This window comes from Larus michahellis, chromosome 6 (genome assembly GCF_964199755.1).
Source record: "Larus michahellis chromosome 6, bLarMic1.1, whole genome shotgun sequence".
In the NCBI taxonomy this organism is placed as follows: domain Eukaryota; kingdom Metazoa; phylum Chordata; class Aves; order Charadriiformes; family Laridae; genus Larus; species Larus michahellis.
In genome coordinates, this window is record NC_133901.1 from 43,350,020 (window position 1) to 43,372,610 (window position 22,591).

The window sequence follows — 22,591 nt, forward strand, 5'->3', positions numbered from 1 at the left end:
TAATAAGAAAATAATGAAATACGTATACAATATATAGAAAACCAGTTTGGAGCTCCCAGGATGACGATCACATCATCGGCAGGCACTGAGAAAGTCCCAGACTGGACTCAGCAACGGACGGGAGCTGAACTCGGGAACTGGATTCAAGTTCAGGATCAAAGGCAGATGAAGGGACAGAGTCCTCCTCGGACACTGGCCGTTGAAGAAGGAAAGAGGACTGACCCCTTTGGTCCCTCAGATTTTATACTGAGCATGATGCAGATGGGATGAAATACCTTGTTGGTCAGTTTTGGGTCACCTGTCCTGTCCATTCTTCCCCGCAGGTGTGACCCCTCTATGCTTTTCCACTTCCGACCCTCAACTTGGTGCATAACAAAGTTAGCTCACCTTGGTTGTTATAGCAATAAGTATAAGCAGGAGCCTCTCTGCATACCGTTCCTTGGTATTAACTATAAACATCAGACCTTATCTGCTAGAAGCCAATGCTGTCTAAAAAATATGCTGTTAATTTCAGAGAGGTAGTTAGTTAGAAGATGCTTAGCTGATAAGTAAAACTACTGAAAAGAAAATTAGTTCTGTTTTACCTCAAACCAGGACAGTGTTGATGTTGGTACTTCTAAACTTTATGAAGAAGATGAATGTTGAGTTCCTTTTAGGTACCTGTGGAAATTGTAACCTTTAAACTGAATGTAAAATTGTCAGAAAAGCCTTCTTAAGTGTCTTGAAATGTATTTTGTTCTGTTTCTCTCCCTCTCTCTCCAGGCGACATACATTTGTTTGCTTTTTTTAACTTTAAATCTATTGCCCAAATCCTTTCTTGTGGGGAAAAATACATAGACTTAAACTTTTCTGCTGACAAGGAAGTCTCTCTTATGGTGATACATGTGTAGTAACTTGAGAAACTGATGAGAAGTCTGATAAATTCTAAGACAGACAAGTCATTTTCTAGCGAAGTAATGTGAATTGTCCTCAAAATGTTTACCAGATTATTTGTGTATTCCCTTATTCTTGGGGCACGTATATAAAAATGTCACTTAGACTATCAGACTTAGAGCAACAACTTCTATCTAGAGTGTGAGGAAGTGACGCATGTTGAGGAAAAGAAAAAGGGGGCCAAAAAAAGCAGTTTTGTAGCTGTTTTTTTTTGGATGTTGCATATGAATTTAGCCATGTTGGAAGGTGATATATGCAGTGACAACTGTGAAGACTGAATGTCGTTCACATAGCAGATAGATCCTAGGCCTTTTGTGTAACGCTTGAACTGAAGAGCCCTTCTCCAGGGGTGGCTCCTCTCCTCCGTCTCTCTTTGAGTCTGCCGGCCGGAGCTGGCCAGGGTGCTGAACGACCGGGAGCTGGCCAGGGTGCTGAACAGCCGGGTCGATTTCCCCAGTCAGGCGCCGCCTAAAGGCCACCCTCGTCTCCTGCGGGGGCGGGAAACTTTCCCGGCGCAACGCCCTAGCAAAGAGCAAAGGCTTCTGATAAATTTAGACCTGCTTGTTATTTTGCTGATACTTGAGAGTAGACGGAAATGCTAAAAATCCTGCTGAAAGACTATCCAATTCGTCTGACTGTTCAGGCACAGTTGGGCAAAGGATCCTGATGAGGTGATGCAGTTTGTAGGTTTAACAGTGACCAATAAATTAACATAAGTGAACTGACAGAGGAATAGAAATGTACTGGTGGAGTAGGGTTTGGCCTAGGGAGTGTATCCCGGGTAATTCAAGATGCATTTTAAAAATGTGTGAATTCTTTTCCAGGTTAACTATACGTAATATACTTACAACAGTAATGAACTGAAGTAAATTCACTGTGTGCCTGGTTTATGAGGCTTAAAAGAGTATGATTGATGGACATCAAGGATTACTTTACAGCTATTCTTGCCTAAATAATTAGATTTTTCACAGCCTAGAAAAAAGAGGGGGAGGAGAATGATGCCAATTAATTTTACTTTGTTTTATCAACAAAATTAATTTTTGTTTTCTTGAAAACCCTCTCATTTCATCACCTGAAAGCTTTAGATACCTACCCAATATTTTTGCTGACAGAATTTATTCAATTTGGGCTTTAATAAAAAACAGGTTAAAAAAATTGAGAATTGACCTCAGCCTGTTTTATTAAAAATACAGAAAAACTCATGTCATATGACTATAAGCAAATTGTGAATTTGTCATTCTGCAACAGACAGTGATGGAAGTGTTGGAAAAGTAACGTCAAGAGACACCAATGGCTTATGTGGTGTTGGTTATAGTATTGCTAATCATTTGACTCTGCAGGCCACTCATATTTCATTGTATTCATACAGCATGGTTTAGAGAGCCAATTTGTGCTAAAAGCTTAGACGCTACATTCTCTCTCCTCTTTTTTCCTGTTTTTCCTCAAGTTTCTTCTTCTTGGACATCTCCCCCTTATCAGAGGGGATGTGCTTCTTCTAGTTGATGAGGTGAAAGAGCTATATTTTTGCTGGGCTTTAAAAATCATACTCTGTTCACTTTTACCTACAAACACCAATTAATCAAGGCTCCTCCAATTATTTCTGTCTCTCAAGACTTGACTGGACGTGTCTTCTGATGTATGCTTATTTAAAACTGTTTGAAATATGGCTCTCACATTCCAATGAGCGTATTCAGTGTTGCTAGCAGTTTTTGTAAGAATTGCTCCTTTCTATATATACCATGGTTATATATCAAGGAATATGCATTTATATCCATGGGAGCTTTCGTTCTTTGTGTAAATCCATTCCTGATGACTTCCCACTTTTCCTTGTCTTTTGAATTTCCTATCCTTAAAGTAGCCAAAACAACAATCAGAATAAAATGACGTGGGCTCTGAAAAAGGCGTCATTATTTCTCCTTGAAGCATGGTGTCAGGGCCATAGATCATAAGGGAGAAGCTTGACAAGGCTCAGTTATTACTATCACAAGATTAATTACAAAACTGCATGGTTGGATATTGAGTACATAATGCCTACCATGTTATCCTGTATGCAGCTGCTCTGCCATGCTTGTGTAATCACTTCCTTGGTTTATGTACTTGGAAAAAGTGTGGGGTTTTTGTTTTGTTTTGACTTCCTCTTTTTCTTTCTTTTCTTTAAATGATGTAGTGATGCTCAGTGTGCGTCTTCTAAGGCTTTACTCTCCTCACTGCTGTTGATAAATATTGTAACATCACTAGAAAAAAACCAAACCATCAAGATAACTAATATGTTACTTGTTATTCTAAGTGCAACACTGTTCATTATATGAGAGTAGGATGTTGTCACTAAGTCACTTGAATTGTATTATATTACTTGAGAAAATAATGGTTAACTACAATATAGATTTGCTTGTGGGGAAAAAAAAAAGAATGTATTATGTATCACTATAGTAATTTATTTTTTACAGATGTATTTTTCTATTGTAACTCTCCTCCACCATTTTCTTAAAGAACTTCACTAGTTTAGTTGAGAACCTGCAGGTTTGCTGTGAGACCAAGCTGGTCTTCTGTCTGTTCAGTCACATGGCAAATGCTGTTGCCAAAGACTGACATTGATACACAGGATTTGAAGACTATAATCTGGTATCAATCTTGAAAGACACTGTAGAAATTTGTAAAGGCTTTGATGGATGTGTATCTAGAAAAAACTAATTTTCTGTAGCCAAATGATGTATTTTTCCTCCCCTCTGATTAAATGTCAAGCCTGCCCAACAAATCAATAAGTTCAGAAATGCGATAGGAAAAAATAGTGTGGGTTCCTTCTGTCCCAGCTGGCTGCATCTTCAAATGTAAACGTTTTGAAGCTATTTCTTCTTATTTGTGAGTTTGAATGAAGAAAGGGTCCTATGGTTATTCTCCTTAAACAGGTAGCTTGTTGGGCAAGTCTATTTGGATTTTTTTAGCAACTGTCTCAGCAGAGCACTTGTCTAAAAACATATTCAATTGTTTGTGGGACTGTGCTGTGATAACTTTTGCATCTAGATAAAAAGCTTTTGACTCAACAAAGGAATAGTTGTATTATTATCCTCATTGTATGTGTATCATGGTGTTGGAAAAAGTGAGGAAGAAACCTTAACATAAGCAAAACATATTCTTTATTAAAACTCTGAATGAATACCAAACGTCAGATTCGTCATGGATCCAAATGTGTTTGGAATTTCCTAATTTAATGAAAGTTAATAACTGTGTGTTGCCAAAATAATTCCTCTAGTCAAGCAGCCTTAGTTGTAACATGAAGGGATTGTATCTATTTTTCACTGTATGTGATGTGCAAACTGTCAGACTGGGTGCTGTATAGGGGTGGAATAATAATACTGTTCTTAATGCAGAGTAAGAAGGTGTATAGAGGGAATACCAGAGGAGATGCAGTTACACTAATAGACTCTTATAGACCATTTATAGGATATTGTGTAAATTCAGACTTCTAATCTCAGTGCCTCTAGGAAGGTGTCACAGTAAGAAGAATACAGGAAATAGGCATAAATGAGGAAAGGGAGGAGGAATGAAGTCTTCGTCAGCGTGTCTGGAACTGACCAACAAACGTGATCTGTCTGTCTTAATTTGTAATGGCACATAAAAGTTAGGCTATGTTTAAAGAAGTCTGTGTTAGAGCAGGGAGCTAAGTTAAGTAAGTTTATTGTATTTGTATCAAAGCAGCTTTGTATTAATAAAGAAGCAGGAGAGATACATTAAAGCAGTGTTTCTTGGGCAGGGGCTTCATGTTAATGATGAGGTTTCTGTCCACAGGTTCAATGAGTCCCTCTACTTATATAACTTGAACTCGGAAGGCTGGGTAGTGTCTAGCTCTTGTATGCTGCCCCTCTGTGTTTCTGAACACCTTAAAGCTTGTAGAAATTTCAACATGAAGACTTTTTGTTAATGAAACCAGAATTTTATAAATATTTTTCTGTCATGCAGTGTTGGTATTACATTATTTTACTACTTTTGTGTATTCTGTAATGAATATATTAAGTAATATTCTTTTAAAAAATCAAATATTTGGGCTATGTTTTGTCTCTCCTGGCACTGGTTCCTTAAAATGTGTTAGTTCCAAGCTCACAGCCAGGGTAAATAACGTGCACTGTACAAAATGAAATTTAGCTTTTACAGTTCTTCTATTCCAGTCACAAAGATTTTTAAAGTTTTGAAATAACTTCCTTTCTTTCCTAAATTAGCCAAACTGAGGAAAGTATTTTATGACCTTTCGTTACCTTTTGTGGAAACTGTAAGCTAAGCACAAGTATTGATTAGTCCCCTGCTAGTGCAGGCTTTCCTGTTCTGCTCCTGTCTGTTGGCATCTAATACCATTCTAACCTGTGACAGCGACACCTCATCAGAATGGAAACAGTTTAGGAAAACCAGATTTGGGCATATGTGGAGGAAGTGGGTCGTGTAAAAGGGGAGATGGCAATAAATGGATCTTTCGTTTGTTGTGATTCAGTTTCTGAAATGTGTATTCTTCTAAAGTTATGACTTGCACCTGAAACCGGGTCCATAGTTTCTTTCATAGTAAGGTAACCTAAGCTAGTGAGGAAAGGACCTTCGATCAACAGTCTCACTCAGAAAAGCCATAATTGCTTTTAAACAGATTCTTCAAGAAAGGCCCTTAAGGACTGATTCTGATTTGGCATATTCAGTGAGTGTCTTGAAGTATCATAAATTCTTTAAGTATCGTTAAAGGAATGGATTAATTTAATTTATTAAGGTTTTCAGATTTATAGGCTTGATACCTCTTTACCAGCAGCATAATGTCATACCCATTACTGGTTGCCTGAATAAACATCACAGTTAAAAAGAGCTGTGTGAATGAATAATGTATGAAGATGCTTTGCACTCATACGTGCTGGAGAGTTTTCCACTGAACAAGCTCAGGGTAAGAAATGAGGTGAAAAGGGCTCTGTGTAAATGAAACACAGAGTTGCTGCTACCAAAATGAAGACATATCAGTGCTCTTCTTTTGGTGGGTATTAGTGGTACTTAGTACTGTAAAGTAGTGAGGTGCCATTTGCAGCTTGAAGGAACTGCTTTTGGTTGAGACTTCTGTTTGAGGTAATCAGTTTTCCTTCTTTTTTTCCTTCTCTGTACGCATGTTCAGTCCTGGGATTTGTTTTTCCGAAACGCTAACGCTGGCCAAGCATATGACCCCCATCTACCAGATCAGTCAGAAAGAAAGGCATCGTTTCTTCAGAGCCATGGCCTGGCCCAGACACCGGGTAAAGCTGAAAAGCTTGTTGAAGATCACCTTGCTGTGCAGTCTTTGATAAGAGCGTACCAAGTAAGTGTACTTTGGGGTAGCTGTGGGAGGGCCTCTCCTTTGCAAACAACCTTTTTCTTCCTTTTTATGTTCTTGCTTGTCTTCTGGTCTTAACTCTTACCTATTGTCTTGCTTCTGATCCAAAATGTCTTGAACTAGACAGTCTTTTCTTCCCTGCACATAGCCTCAACACTGAGGTCCTGGATTCAGACTGGGATGCAACTCTGGCTTAGCAAACTCAGGATTCAGGTTCCCCACAACCCTGATTCTGGTCCTCTGACTTATCCTGGAAGCTCTTTATGGAGATAATAATTTGTGAAAGGGAACACGAATCTATTGGTTTTTACCCATTTACCAGGAACAGGAGCCAAACATGTCAAAGCTTAGCTTTTACTATTCTTTTGGCTCACTTGCCTGTATTAAGATTTCTGTGTGTGTGTGTCTGATTCAATAAGTTACTTGACCAAATTGGAAAACTAAGTTATCTGAAATAGTTTTGCTTCATGTGAAGGGGGTTTTCCTGGATGTACTGGTACTAATGAATCTCCTGATCACTTCTCTGTGATCCAGGTCTGTCTTCGCCTCTGGGAAAATTTGTATTACAGTTCTAAATGTTACTACCTTTATCATAGAAAGGAGGAAATGTACTTGCGTTCTTGTACATCTAGTGTGAATTTTGAGATTATTCATTTTAACAGGATTATAGGCAAAAAGAGAGAGGAGAAATAATGAATTAACCAGAAGTTTAATTCTGGGAGGCTGACAGTACTGAGTTTGGGTCAGCTTTGATGAATTTCTTTTGGAGAGCTGTTACCAAAGTTGACTTAATTTCAGATTTTTTTTTAAGCCTTTTATTAAATTCAGAAATTAGGTCTAATTTCCTTTTTTCGTCTAAAAGAAGGAGGATTTTGGAAATAGCACAGTGGTTTTGGTTAGATGTTTTCTAAGTGTAAAACAGGTCTAAACATTTTTATTTAGACTTGTGTTTAATGTCTTAATTTCAATAAGAGGCTTAAAGACAGTGTGAAACAACAACAAAAACCACCAACTGCTAAACACGTAGATCTGTAATGAGCAAAATATTCAATTTTTTTTAAAGTATGTAACCCCCAAGGAATTTGTTACAATTTGACTTGAGCAGATCCGTCCTACCCTGCACTAAGAATTTTAACTCCCGCTTGCTATCATCAGAGGAATAGAAGAGGAATTTTTTCAAAAAACTTTTTTTTCTGTACACATGGCATTGTCACCATTGATTCAGATATGAACCATGTTAATCCAGCTCTTGGAGAGGTGTTGTAAAAGAGTAGAAAGGTTTGTGAATATAAAGAATGTACAAAATTTGCTTATAAATAGCTATGTAGAAAACAACCACTTCAGCCCATTCAGTTTTCATTGCAGTAAAAATTTGTTGAAGAATTAGAGAAAATGGGAGACTTTTAGGCTGGTTTGACACCATTTACTTGAAAATAGTTCAGGGATTGCCATTTTGCTTCCTTATTTGAAAGTGTGCACCAACTCAAGTGATGGAACAGAAATGTCTGTATAAATGGCAGGCACCCATGTGTCTGCCACAAACAACGAAAGAGGATTACCTAAGGCAACTCTCTGTTTTTAAAAGGTATTTAAAACCCTCTAAATTCAGTGTTGAAGGGATACAATCAATTTGTGACCTTCCTTTGCCTGATAATGAAACAAAATGGAAAAGGATACAGAATTTTCATTTCTCAAACCTGTCAGTATTTTATGGGTTTTGTGGTAAACTGCTTTGTGGTCTGTTGAGCTGGCCTTCTGAAAAGCCAGTTAATCTATTGCTTTTTCTAACGCAGAGCACCAGATGCACTGAAAGAAGGATTTCCAGTGAAATGTGTGTGCTTAACAAAAATGAGTCCAGATAAATTAATTTGTTGGGTCTTCTTTTATAATGTAGGGTTTGGTTTTTTTCATCTGTGTCTAGAAAATAGGATTTTAAAGTCTAGTTTCAGGTAGTCTGTACTTGCATTCAATCAAATCTATGGCAACTGATGAAAATTTTCCGTGCTTGTATTTTCACAAGGTTGATCTCTGATTTTTGCAGTTATTACTATTTTCTGTATCCAGTGAAAGAAGTGGAAATTATTAAAAAATAACATGATATCGAGGAAAATACTGTCTTGCAGTTAAACACCAAACCGCTCCTGGAGTGTAATGGCACAGTGCTTTACTGCTTTGTTCTTCTGGGTTTTGGTGTTCTTGCTAGTCCTCCTCCTCTTTCTACTAATACTGCAGAGCAGATGTAGCCTGGGGAGGTGAATTCTTTCCTGTTGATGATGCTTGAGACAGAATTGTTTGCTTAGTTCCAGTCAGATGGCCTTTGTGCCGCTGTAAACAATGAGGTGGCACAGATGTTGCCGTGGGCATCATTTGGCCTGTCAAAGTTTTATTACTGGTGATTCATGAGATGCAAAGAATCTCAGAGGCCGGGCTGAATTCACAGGGATGGTGCTTCTCAAAAAGATGCTGTATTTCTGTTTGCTTATGAGTGGGAAGCATTTTATTATGAACTTTCCTGCATACATATGTTACATATATATACATACATATATATATGTAACATATGTATGCAGGAAAGTTCATAATAAAATGTATGTATGTGTGTATATATATAAAAATAGTGGTTTTACAAGTGACTTCTTGATGAACGATGCTTTAATCACATTCTATTACTGTGTCATGCAATTCATTATTAATATTGCAGTTTATTAATACTTTTTTTCGGAGACAATTAGGATACTAGTAGTGTGAATGAAATTCTAGCCAAGTGATTTGAATTTGTCCTTAAAAAGAAAAATATAAAGGAGAAAATATTCATATATTAATCTATAAAAAACTTTTAATGAGCTAATTTGGTATATAAGAATCATGCACAAGAGACATCATATTAAAAAATAAGTTTTTGATTTGTGGCTCTGTTGAATCAATTAGTTACTTCTTCTGTAGCAATGTTGTATGTTAATATAAGGCACTAGTTTATAGCACCTTGTGGCATGCATTAACACCAGTCATTGATAACTGAAAGCTGGATAAATTCCCCATTGAATTTTGGTCCTTTGTTGTCTTGAATGTGAGTTTTTTATAATAGATGAAATTCCTGAAGTTTCATGAATGAAAACAAATGCTATCTGATGTGGAGCAGAGCTCATGAAGAGCGATCCCTTTGCTTGCAATATAAACTTCAGCACCGATTTATCTTTTAGGTCAGCAATGCTGTAACTTAGTATTCTGCAGGTGCATAAAGGAGGATTCAGGCAAAAATAAAAAATGACTGAATTAGCAAATGATAGGATCTATAGACTGGTCATAGCTTCTTAATTTTACCCAGAGATTTAGAGTACAATCCTTAGTAGTTTTCTTTAGTTAGACATAAGTGTAATTCCAGTTTAAATTGTACATCAGGCAAAATAAAGGTTATCTTCTAATGTGTATTTAGCAATTTTTAATAGAGTTATAGTGCTTATTTCACGTTCTTATGGGAAAACTTGGAAAATGTGATCCTCTCGTGACGTTAGTGGTGTTTGCTTATTTGACTTCATGGCTGATATATATACTGTGGAGAGATTATCTGTGACTCTTGCCCTTTGTCTGACTTCTATTAGCGTGATTTCATTTTTCTCTCACTTTCCTCCTTTTTCAGATCCGCGGCCATCATGTGGCTCAGCTGGATCCCCTTGGAATTCTGGATGCAGACTTGGATTCATTTGTTCCATCTGACCTAATCACTACAATCGATAAACTTGGTGCGTACACTGTATGCCTTGTTATTTGCAATGGTCATTTGTCTCCTTTGTCTCATTGGGATGAGGTGATTTAATAAGACATTTCAGGGAAAATTCTAACTTTTCTGCTTGCTGGTACCATGAAATAGTTTGAACGTTTGTAAGGAGGCTCAAACTTCAGGACAGTGGGATTTCTATCCGGAGATTACATCTGAGGTTCCTGTGAATTCACCTTCAGATGAATGATGATTATAAACACTTCATAAAAAGCCCAAATCTTACAGTTTTGAACCACACCAGAAATCAATGCTAATCAATACATTAGGCTAAGATTCTGGTAGTCTAAATTACTTTTATACTTGTATACTTTTATACATTATGCTTGGTAGTTGTTTTGACTGCGTACATCTGAAGGCTAGTCAATAGGAAAAACAAGCAATAAACAAAATGCTGAATAGAGGAACTTAGGGTAAATTTCATACCAAATTTGGATTCTAGCCTCTGATTCTTATTCTTTCTGTATAACTTGAAGAAGTCTGTTTGAAGTTATCACAAGAAAACACAGGAAGTGTAGAATTATTGACTTTTATATATAATCCAATGGTATTCATTTCGGTTTACTGCTGGAAGAGTCTAATACAATAGTGTTTGTTTTTGCAAAGGTTTTTCTGGTTGCTAAGAGGGCATGCCTTTGAGAAATTGCATTGATCAATTTCTTTGCTCCTCTCTGCTCGAATAAAAAAACCCATCTGATTGATTTTTCTCTAATCTTCAGTCTACCGGGTATGTTTAAAAGGTGGTTTTCTACTTGATGAAGATACTGAATCATTTTTCTTTGATATGTGGGGAAGCTTTTTGGACCAGACATAAAACATAGTGCAAGTAGTAGATAAAACACATTCTGCTTAGTTTTACTCTAACTATATCTACTGCCTCTTTGCTGCAGTGTTTTCTATTTTTGGTGGTAGGAAAAGAAGCAGTTCTGACCCTTGATCATATAAAGGCAGTGGAGTGCTTAAGAATGTAAATAGAGAGGTGCTTAGACAAATCAGGGATTCTCTTTGAAGTTTGTCAGCTTTAATTAAAGGAAAGTATCTACTAGAAAATAACATTAGACACTTACTGAGTAAATATAATTTGTTTGGAGCATGGATGGTTGCTAGCACATCAGTACAATTTTCTTCAAACTCTACAGATAGTTTAGTACAGGCTGTTGTGATTGGTCAAAAGGGCATCATCCTGAAGCACTCACAAGCGTAGGAAAAATATACTAGACCTCTGAATGAGATGGGGCATGTGTCTGAGAGTGTAACAGAGGTGATATTTCAGTTTGTGAGGAGAAACGAAATTTCTAACCTAGTTTTGGCACAGCAAAAAAAGAGAAGGATCTCAAATGTTGCCTATCCTTGGATGTTCCAGTCGGGACACTTATGAAAAGTCCCTGGTAGTACAGAAAATATTTTAGTGTTTGATTTTTCCATGCATTGTCTTTGTCCCATCTTCTGTTTTCTTTTTTGAGAAACCTTCTGGTTGGAAGTTTCTTCTGTGAGTTCTAAAAAATGCTAGTTACACATTCATGATACAAGTTACAGAATTGCTTTCAGGAGCTCTTGGATTTCAAGAAGGTTGTATCTCTTTAAGCATGAGGTGATGCTTCAGTAGATATGTGGTGCTGCAGTACAAAGCACAGATGTTCTGGCTGTGCCCAGATCAATCCTGTACGTGTTCTGGTTTTTGCATGACAGAACATGAAGAGCCTGTGAAGTCTGAGAGAAAGTCAACAAAGCGGGGGCGGGGGAAAAGGATGTTAGCACTGCTTTGTTTCAAATTACACTAAAACCCCTGTCATGCCCTGTGTCCCTATTTTCTCCTTTTTTTCCTCTTTTCTTTAGCATTATAGAAAACAAGAATTAATTTGGTGCTGGAAAAACCTATTACAGTATCAAAAAGGAGAAATAGTGGTATGCAAACACTTCTTTTGGTCACTCCAGATTTGACATTTTAATATATTATTAAAAAAATCATAATATTTTATAATATGTTATTTTTACATATATTCTTTTTAAAACACAAAAGGTGTTATTGCTGACGGTGCATATAGTAAAAGTGGTGGCAGCGCAGTGCTGTGGCTTGACTTCAACTCTAAATGCTAAGTTCCATTATTATTTCATCTTTAAACTCCTTCACTTTCATCTTCAGAAAATTCATTTAACAGGAAATAAGGAGCAGTATATTGATTTAAGAGTTATGTGCAGGCTGTCATGTCAGTGTTAAAGTGGATGCCTGCAGCTCATTTGGAACTAAGATAAAGAGTTCAAAATTTAAAATTGAGAAGTTATTTTTAGTTTTTAAAATATTTTCACATGTGCACACATATTTTTTATGTATATATAAGTTTCTATAACTGTATGTAATGTGTATTATAAGTTTTTTTCTAAGTTTGCCTATTACAGTTGTAAGAAGCTACTCTTCCTTTCTTCGTTTAACAGGTCTAGATTAAACTTTATCCTGCAAAGCCTTTAACTTCCATTGATACCACTCTTTCGATCTTGTCAGTTGTGTATTTTGGCTTTTGAAACTGCATAATAGTTAAGTTAAATATTTTCTTAAACCATATTCTCAGCCAGAACAAGTTTAGATATGTCTAAATGAAAATGGGACGAGATGCTTAAACAAGCCCCTGTTTTGGTTGGGGTGTGTGTGTGGAAATCTGTCTGTTTTATAAGGGGTCACCGATTGGAAAATAGAGCTGTACAGGTCATTACATGGCTATTTCAAACTCACTTCCCTATAAAGGGAAAGAGGGTGAATAGAGATACCTTGGAAGTTCCAGCAGAGTGTTAGCACAGTGTTACATTGAACAAGTTCTGAATTTTCTCTTAATCTATCTATTAATTTTGTCTAAATTAATCTAGTATGTTTCCAACCAACTGGTTCTGGCGGTGAAAAGTGGTTCTTTTGGTGTTTGTTGCTCATGATAGAGCAAGGAAGAAATCCCAATCATCAAAGCTTGTTATTTTACTGAACAGTGAAGTGCAAGATATAATGTAGAGAATTGATGGCATACATGCTAAAATATAAAAAGGTTTGGGTGATTTTAATTTCAGTTGTTCTGTGTGAGCATTTAAGAATGGTTTGGTGCTTCTAATCAAACAATAACTATTTAATTAAAACATTTCTTTTTAAAATGCAGACTAAAGTGCATTGTACTAATGGGTGCCTCCAAAATAGTCACACTTTCAATTTTTAATCTGGCATCTTCTTTCTTAATACTGCTTTATTAAATTTAATTCATGGTGGTTTGAAAAACAATGCCAGTTTCCTTTTTGTCTCCTGCTCTGCTGCACAAATTGATAACACACCTGTTGTAGGGTTTTATGGTTTGCATGAATCCGATTTGGACAAAGTCTTTCAGCTGCCTACAACCACCTTCATAGGAGGAAATGAGAACAGTCTTTCTTTACGAGAGATCATCAAACGGCTGGAGGTCAGTGGGACTTTTTTTTGATTTGTGATTGTTTTCATCCAAACGGAAGTGAACTTTTTCTAGTTGTTCAGTTATGAAAACTTATCATTTGACAATTATTAATAGAGCATGTAAAGAATTCAAATGACATTAAAAATAACCCTTGTACTGTTTCTAGACATGGCAGCATCACTAGTTTCATTGCTGGGATATGTGAAATACATAGATTAAGGATGAGTATAAAAGAGGTGAATATGGTAGAATACTAACTTGGGCCCTAATTCTGTAAAGAGCGGGTGTTGTTTAAAAGGAGCAGAGCCTTTAAAACTTGTCTTTTAAGTGTCCTACCACAGATGAAACACCTTTGCGTACAGTACTCAGGACGTGCAGGGGTTGCTCTCAGAGCCCTAGATTTAGTGAGACTTTTAGGTGAGTAAAAATGCAAGGGTTGGGTACCAAATTCACGAAAGCCCAGCTGTAGTTTGTAGATAGTGATGGACCTTGCTTTGCACCCCCCATCCTTTTTCTGGAGTTCCGTTATCTGACAGGTGATATGGTTATGCCATGTGAAGTCATCAAAGCTAAAGTAATTTAAAGCAATAATAATTTTTTAAGAAATAAAGGAGTAAATTAAAGGAATAAATATAATTAATGGGGAACTCCAAATAGCAAACCAGCAAGTAGGAATGGTAACGAATTTGTTAACTACTGAGGAAGTATTGGATAATTGGATATTCCCAATTGTGCTTTTTTCAGAATTTTTGAGTTCTGAAGTTGTAAAGATTTCTGTTGCATGGTAATGAAATCTATTGGAGTAAAAGGAGTTAGGAGTGAGAAAATATTTTAAAGGATGAGATATGGAACTGAATTAGAAGAATGTAAAAAAAGAAAAAATAAAAATTACTGAGCATATAAGAGTTCATGGCTTTGACCTGTTGCGAGTGTGAGAGAATGTGTTGGCTTGCATGTTTGACTATTACGTTGGCTTAGCTGAAGCACGTTAAGTTGTTAAGCCACAACAACTCTGTGCATTTGAGCTCTGTATTTGCTTTTTGGTTTTTGCACTTGTAGCATATCTGTGCAGCAATTTTCAAGAGATAATCCTTAAACTTGTAACGTGCAAATAAATGGACAAAAGCAATAGCAAAATCTAAAAGCTTCAAGGAACTGATTTGTGTTAGAGAGAAATAACCCACTGGATTCCCTCTTATCTCCAGACTTTGGATTTTTTTTTTTTAATTGAAGTTAACATAACATTCCTTTTTAGAGGCAGTAGAGAGCACATACTATCTGTTCAGAGTAGTTTTGCCTCAAATTAAACTCACAATAGGTCTTACTTCTGTTGACTTGTATTTTGGATACATTTTTCTAGTGAATTTTTTTTTTTTTAAGGTAAGAAAAAGAAAATAAAAAAAATGCGACAAGGAAATAAAATTTCTGAAGTGTCTTTGCAGTTTTCTGTGTTCTTTTTCTGCTCTCAGCTGCTTGCATTCTTCTTCAGATTTCTAGCCTTGATAATTTGCATGAGGCTTCATAGCTGTCTTCTCCTTGTCTTTATTACTTGATTTCAGGTGGCATTTAAAAAAGACAGGGTAAACTTTGATAAATGACTTGAAATCTTTGCTGGTGCATCTAAAGAAAAGACACTCTTATGTGTGTAGGAACAGTAGCGACTTAGGTGAAATATGCCAGTCAGTTTAAGGCAGGTTTATTGGCCTACTTTGAATGTTTTACCAAATGAGAATCTTCCAGATTCAAAATTTTGAAATGTTACTTTGTAGAGAAAGCTTTCTGGCACAAAACAAGATTCAGTAAAATAATTTATTTGCTTATAGGATTACTGTGAGGAAGAGGAAGAAGATAAGATAGCTTTCAGAAGAAAATATAATTTAATAAATGTATTTGCTTCTTCATGGCCCATTAACTCCTAAAGCTTCTGTGTTGGTGTTTTCACATCCTAGAACACCTACTGCCAACACATTGGCTTGGAGTTTATGTTCATCAATGATGTGGAGCAGTGCCAGTGGATCCGGCAGAAGTTTGAGACGCCGGGGGTTATGAAGTTTACTAACGAGGAAAAAAGAACTTTGTTGGCCCGGCTGGTGCGCTCAATGAGGTAGGCTGGGGTGGTGCTGGGAAACCGCTCTGTCGCTGCTGGATGTAGGCTGGTGAAGGAAGCTGTTGTGGTCTATACACTGCTGACGTGGAGAGTCTTTGTGAAATCTGGAGTACAGGTGGGTGTAGTTAACTTAGCTGCAATATCAAAGGAAACTGTGCTCTGTGAGGTATGTCAGGGTCTGCGCAGTAACTTTTAGTATTCTATTTTCTTATCACGGCATGTTGTGTTCTGTAACACTTGTGCAGCCTTTAGTGACATATCTGGCAATGTTTTCATTGACTTGTGGAGATAAACTGGGAGAAAATTGTTTCAACAGACTAGTAATATGCATCTGTGTTAAAGACTCTTAACCTTTTTCAGAAAATAGGTGTCAGAACAACACTGGATGCTGATCTTCTGCTATATTCTGTTTACTGTGCATCTTTCTAGTAGCACATGGTCAAAGGAAGCCATCCTAACAGTCAGCTTAAGGTGAATTTTTAGATGGGTGAAATGTTGACATGAGCATTGTTTGAGTTGCTGGGATGTTAACGGTCTCTTTGTAAAGCTGTGCCGAGATGGGACCGGATTTGAGAGGCATAATGTCATTTCAAGTCCTGGTTTTGCCCCTTTCCTTTTGAGGTATGCCCTCTTGCTGCCAGGTCATGCAGGAATTTTGGTCTCTGCAATATATGAAAGCATGTTTGGAAACAGCTTATTGATTGCTCCCATTGTGGCTATCTGTATGGAAATACTGTGATCTCAGAGAGTGAATCACCCTCTTGCCCCTAGAACAAGACTGTCTTCTCGGGCATGAGATTTATTACAGTTCTTACATTCTAAAACAGTTTGTATATCCTCTGATAAATGCAAGAGTTAAGAGATTTATAAAGAAGCATTTTTTGATTAAGCGTCTATGTTCAAAGACTTAAAAATGAAGTGCTCATTGGAGGTGTTGGAAGATATTTTTGCCAGGTTTTGCTTGCTGATATTGTAGCAAGATTGTTAGTCTGCTTAGACGTTTCATTTAAACAGGAAAAAAAAAAGTCACTCAATAGTCAAATGAATATTGCACTTGAGTAAGTTTGTTTAACAAGCCCTCAGTATGAACCATCTCCATTCATTTTGAGATGCGAACTTGTGCTTTTATTCCTGTCTGTCTAAGCTGGGGAAATATCTGGGGTTTCTAGTAATATGAAGGAGCCAAATGTTCTTCTGCCAAATTAATTGTCTGCTTAAAATGGAAGAAAAAAGTTTTACCTAAATTTCTATTCAGCTATCTCTAGCATGGTTTTTTTGTTTGAAAATGATCAAGAAAAAAATCTGGTTTTGTGGAAAAACTGGTTGTGCTCTTGAGATCTGTGGCTTCGTAAAGCAGATAGTCATTGTTTTGCTCAAGAATGCCGTTTTCAAAAATGCTCATTCCAAGCATTACATACTTTAGGTACTTGAAAATGAATTCTAAAGTAGGTTTTCTCATCCTTTGTGGTGTTTTCACTGGTAGATTATTGAACAAAGGGTCATTTTTAACTCTTCCTTCTGTAAAATACTCATTGCATATCTTTGATCTACTTTGCGTGTGCATTAATAAACGTGTTAGACCCTGATTGTGTAGTCTGATCTGGGCATCTTCTTAAGCCTGTGCAGGGTCAAGCATTTGCAGATTATCCCTTCTGAGAGTAACTGCCTTTCGTAAGACTTGCTCCTCGTTGGCTGCTGAACACCTGCAGTGACGGCGGATGAGCTGACAGCCCATGTGAACTCCCAGTGGCCTGTGGGGGACTTGCAAGATGTGACTGTGAAATATTGTCATTCCACACACTTAGTGGCAGTTTGCCTTAAATAACGAACTTCCTGCTTGTCCAACACTGGCTTAACTTGCAGCTGCAAAGAGGAGGAAAATGGCGTGTACAGCCACCACTTTGATTTGCCCTGTAGGACTTGCTGTTCACATGGGACCCCACTTTCAGTTTATATAAACTCGCATAGCCCTGCAGATTTGCCGGAGGAATTCTGGCAGCATAGCTCAGCTGAGGGTCTGGCTTGTTGCTTAGATGCCTGAATTGTAAGGGTATTGATGGGTGAGCTAAGGAGAGTCTTTTGGCAGCTCTTCATTTCACTGCTTTTAGGACTTCAATCTAAAGAGGTAAATATCAGCGTTCTAAATGAGGAATAAGCTGAGTGTTAATGGATTACGGCAGTGTTATGAGTCGAGGCGTTGCACAGATGATGTAACCAATACAGTTATTTTCATGAAGATGTATTTTCTTTGCCTTTTGTATCTCCAAGCTTTACAACATATAATCCTTTGAGCGTTTGTTAAAAGGTACTTTTTAACCACTCACATTGCCTCTGGCCCAAATGCATTAAAGAATGAAAGAATGTAGAGCTGTCAGGGATTGACATCTTTCTCCTGCTGCAGCTGAGGCAGAGATACCAGTGTCCTAGTTCTTGGCATGCCACCAACCGTTACATCACACAGTCTGAGGAGCCCTGCCATTGAACAGGACCTATGAAATAGGCGTGCTTTCTATTGTATTTCTAGAAGTATTTAATTGTTACTTCCAGAAAATAGAGGTTTTCTGTTATGGTTTCTTCAATCCATAAAAGAAACTTCTTTGCTGTTAGTCTGCCTTTCCGGTGATCAGCATATATTTTGTATAGGTGGGAAGGAGCTGAGTTTAATTTGGGAAGTGAATTTTGTCTGAGGTGGAGACTCTTCTTCCTGTCTGAATTGTTTCAAAGTCCTGGTAAATACTTCTCAGATGGAAGAGAAAAACTACTTAATTCTCTCCTATGTCTCCTTCCCTACATGTGACTGACTTTGACGCTTGCAAACATGTATTCAGAGATGTTTTAAAACAGTGTAATGCAATTTTATTTGCTAAAAGATGTTTGACAATAAGTATTTTCTACGTTACCTTAATACAGACACTCTCTCTTGGTTTTTTGGGTTTCCTTTTGGCAGATTTGAAGACTTTCTTGCTCGCAAGTGGTCTTCTGAAAAGAGATTTGGTTTGGAAGGATGTGAAGTAATGATTCCTGCACTTAAGACCATCATCGATAAATCCAGTGAAATGGGAATTGAATACGTTATAATGGGGATGCCTCATAGGTAATGTCAATGGAAACCTCCCAACAAATGGGCTTATTGTCTTAAGACAAGTTTCAGGTTCTAGAACTTTATTAACAAAGTTGATATTGGAGAAGCTGGGGTAGCAAGAGTCAGCCCTAATGAGTAATGGGAACACAGAACTACAACAAATACCTGTCAGTGAGAGGCTACAGGCTTGACGGGTAAATGCTAGTGAAACTCTTCAGTGTACTTTGAAGCTGCAAGAAATGTGGCAGCAGCCATGGTATCTATCCCATTGCATAGAGTCTAGAACTGAGAAGGCTTGGCGAGGTGGTATCAAACTTACTTCTGCCTTAGTTGATTATTAACGTCATCATGTTAAAACTGCTAGATAGCTACAAACTTCATTGCTCATACTTGGGTAACTAGGTGTTGTAACACGTCTGAGGGGGTGCGTTGGAGGAACTTTACAATGGGGGAAGGGTAGAATGAAGGGTTTGAGGTTTAAAAGTTTGAAGTGAACTTCTTGCAAATTTCTGACAGAGATAGCTTGCTGATTTTGATAAGTTTTATGCTGTTAACTCTATTATTACCATTTTTGAAACATAACTATGTTTGGAATTTTCTTAGAGGTAGGCTGAATGTGTTGGCTAATGTAATCCGAAAAGAGCTGGAGCAGATCTTCTGTCAGTTCGATCCCAAACTTGAAGCAGCTGATGAGGTAAGATGCTTCTTCAATGGATCTATGTAGACAGGTCAACATTCAAGCTAGTTTTTAGTCATTATGGTCATGGTTGTTATGAAAATAGCATTATCAGCTGCTGAAATGCATTGCTGTCTTTTCTAGTTTGAGGAATATGATTTGGTGAAATTTCTTAACAAATTTAAAGACTATACTGTACCCCTAACATGCAGAAGGGATCTTAGCAGTGACTGTAGATAACTAAGTTCCAGGTCATTTGACTGAGTTTGTAATCTCTAAGCATCTTTATTTCGTGTAAATGAAATGAGTATAAATATTCTGTAAATAATTATCCAATATTGGATAGCGACACTAAAATAATAAAATAGGAACAGTGTTCCAATTTGAAATTACAGTGTCAGACCCATAGCGCATACTGGTGGACAATAAGCCAGATGTATTTTTCAGACTGAAGCATGAATTTTAGGCATAGTCAATCAGATGCGGCTGGTATGAATGAAATACCTGAATTGTGCCTACATCTTGCATGTTAGGGGTCTGGGGATGTAAAATATCACCTGGGAATGTACCATGAGAGGATCAACCGAGCAACAAACAAGAAAATCACTCTGTCCCTGATGGCTAACCCCTCTCACTTGGAAGCAGTGGATCCTGTTGTACAAGGGAAGACAAAAGCTGAACAGTTTTATCGAGGGGATACAGCAGGGAAAAAGGTAAAGATTTTTTCAATATAGTAACCCATACTGGTAGTTTTGCATGTTATTTTTAATAAAAATAGTTTACCAGTAGTTTTGTATCACAGTCTTCCTCTCTTCCCCCTTCACAAAAGGGATGTATCACTTGTTGAACTAGATAAGGTTTTTGACATGGTACCTCAAGGGGAACTTCAGGAAGTAGGCTTAAAACTTTCATTTGCAAACAGAGCAAAGGGAGCAGAATGCTGACAAGTCTATGGTTTATTATAAAAATACAGTTCTGCTTTATAAGCACTACAGAAATAACGAGCAAAGAATCTTTCGGAGAAGCTTAAATTGCAGATTTGCTTTCTGATATGTGTGTGTAATCCTCCCTCTTAGGTTATGTCCATATTACTACATGGGGATGCTGCCTTTGCAGGACAAGGAGTGGTTTATGAGACGTTTCATCTTAGTGACCTCCCATCCTACACCACGAACGGCACTATTCATGTTGTGGTCAACAACCAGGTAATGAGTAGAGCATTTTCCAATCGGTTTGTCTGTTGAATAGTTGCTAGTGTATTTCTCTGTATTCTGGTTTGTTATTAGCTGGGTGTGTTGTCCCCTCCGTTTATTAGAATTGTTAGGAAGTTCCTGAAAAAGATCATAGTGTCTACCAACTCTGTATGGATAATATTTTATCAACTACATTTATTTCATTCAATTTCTAACACTTAATTGGATTAGGTTTGCTTTGCCTTCTTTTTAAGGGAGCAAAAAGAAGCTAGCTAGCCAAAATGAAAAGCTGATACTACTGCTGTGTAAATGACTATTAAATTAAAACCTCAAACGTTCAAAACAAAGTAGAGGGAGATGCCCACATTTTAATGGAAGTTTCTGGCATTTTTAGATTGGCTTCACCACAGACCCCCGCATGGCCCGTTCATCTCCATATCCTACGGATGTTGCTCGTGTAGTAAACGCTCCCATTTTTCATGTGAATGCTGATGACCCTGAAGCAGTGATGTATGTCTGCAATGTAGCTGCAGAATGGCGAAACACATTCAATAAAGATGTGGTGGTTGACTTGGTAAGTCTTGGTTTTCTTAACTTTTCATTCTCTCTATTATGTACCAGTCTTTTATTTTTCTGTGGCTTAGAAGTCTCAGTCAAGAAACATATTTTGATTTTTAATCGCCTTTTAGTTTCTTCGTTTGAAAAAACCAAACAGCTAACAGCCCCACAAGAATCCATAAATGTTTTTATACCGTAAACCTCCTAAAATCTCTGTAGAACTATGGAATTGAAAGATTTCATTTTACATTTTTCCTTACCGACAGAAACAGTCTTTTCCTTTGTAGGTTTGTTACCGTAGGAGAGGACACAATGAAATGGATGAACCGATGTTCACCCAGCCTCTAATGTACAAGCAGATTCATAAGCAGGTGCCAGTGCTGAAGAAGTACGCTGATAAACTCATTGCAGATGGGACTGTGACACTGCAGGAGTTTGAGGTACACGTCAACAGAGTTAAAGGGAACTTAAGCTGTCAGTAGGAAGACACAACTGTCACTGTATGTTGTCTGCTTAAAAACCTTCCTTTCATTACTGTGATAAGTCTTTGCCCTTTGACACTTTCTGATTCAATTTGGTTTGGATTTTTCACGTAAAATAGATAGGATTGTTGTAACAAAAGGACTGAAAGTGCTGTGAAATGACTAATACATGTTGCACAGAAAAAAAATTTGCTTCAATTCTGAGACTTGTAAAAGGTGATCAGATGTGGATGTTGGATCCATTTGTCACCTGTTCTTCACCTCTAGAATCTTGATTCAGCAGTAAGACAGTATTTGAATGCTCATAGGTATAACTGTAGCTTCATATTAATAACCTTGGCAGCCTTGTAGGCAGCAATAATGCAATAAAATCAATGTAACCTTTTTATTTTCCTGCAATAATTCAACTAAGTTCAGAGATAATTTGAAATTTTCCAGAAGGATGCAGTGTGGAGTCTGGTGCCTGTATTAAGCTGGTTAGGTCTACCTTAATCTTTTTGAAAGTGAATATGTAGAGTGCAGATGCAACAAAGGACCTTCTGAGAAGGTGTAGCTATGTAGTGACACCGTATCGTAGATCAACAAAAAAACAGTTTGTGTAGGTGCATTCTGTTATCCGCAAGAATGATCACAGCTAGTGTAGAACTAGCTGTCCTGAATCCATTGTAAGAGTGTGCCAGTAGCGTCATGGGCTTTGGAGACTGGATCCAGGATCCTGGATGGATGTCTTGCTGTACAGACCGAGCGCAACATTGTTGTTAAGTACTTTAAAGATTAGCTAGCTCAGTAATTTGAGTGTGGTTTTGGATTGAAATACAGGTATCGTAGAGGCATTCTGCCTCTATATGGCTTTGTACCTGTTGCCATCGATAGGTGTGGCCAGCAGATTCTTAGCTAGCTAACTGTCCAAGCCAGACTAGTTTCCTAGGAGGTTCTTTTCTAGCCTTCAGTGGCTTCCGTATCCCGAAGTATGAGAGCTGGATAATGCTGATCTTAGAAGTATGACTGTAAATTGTATTTGGTACTTCAGTTCT

At 37.4% G+C, this 22,591-nt stretch overlaps 1 protein-coding gene across 1 annotated transcript in view; it reads left to right on the forward strand.

The window, feature by feature from the left end:
- The window catches only part of OGDHL (oxoglutarate dehydrogenase L), a 58,702-nt gene that overhangs the window by 5,719 nt on the left and 30,392 nt on the right, over positions 1-22,591 (forward strand). The window contains exons 3-12 of the mRNA XM_074591692.1: positions 6,068-6,247; positions 9,900-10,002; positions 13,353-13,468; positions 15,409-15,563; positions 18,514-18,660; positions 19,252-19,342; positions 19,858-20,037; positions 20,401-20,529; positions 20,912-21,091; positions 21,363-21,515. Coding sequence (XP_074447793.1) covers positions 6,068-6,247; positions 9,900-10,002; positions 13,353-13,468; positions 15,409-15,563; positions 18,514-18,660; positions 19,252-19,342; positions 19,858-20,037; positions 20,401-20,529; positions 20,912-21,091; positions 21,363-21,515 — 1,434 coding nt within the window. The remainder of the gene's footprint in view (positions 1-6,067; positions 6,248-9,899; positions 10,003-13,352; positions 13,469-15,408; positions 15,564-18,513; positions 18,661-19,251; positions 19,343-19,857; positions 20,038-20,400; positions 20,530-20,911; positions 21,092-21,362; positions 21,516-22,591) is intronic.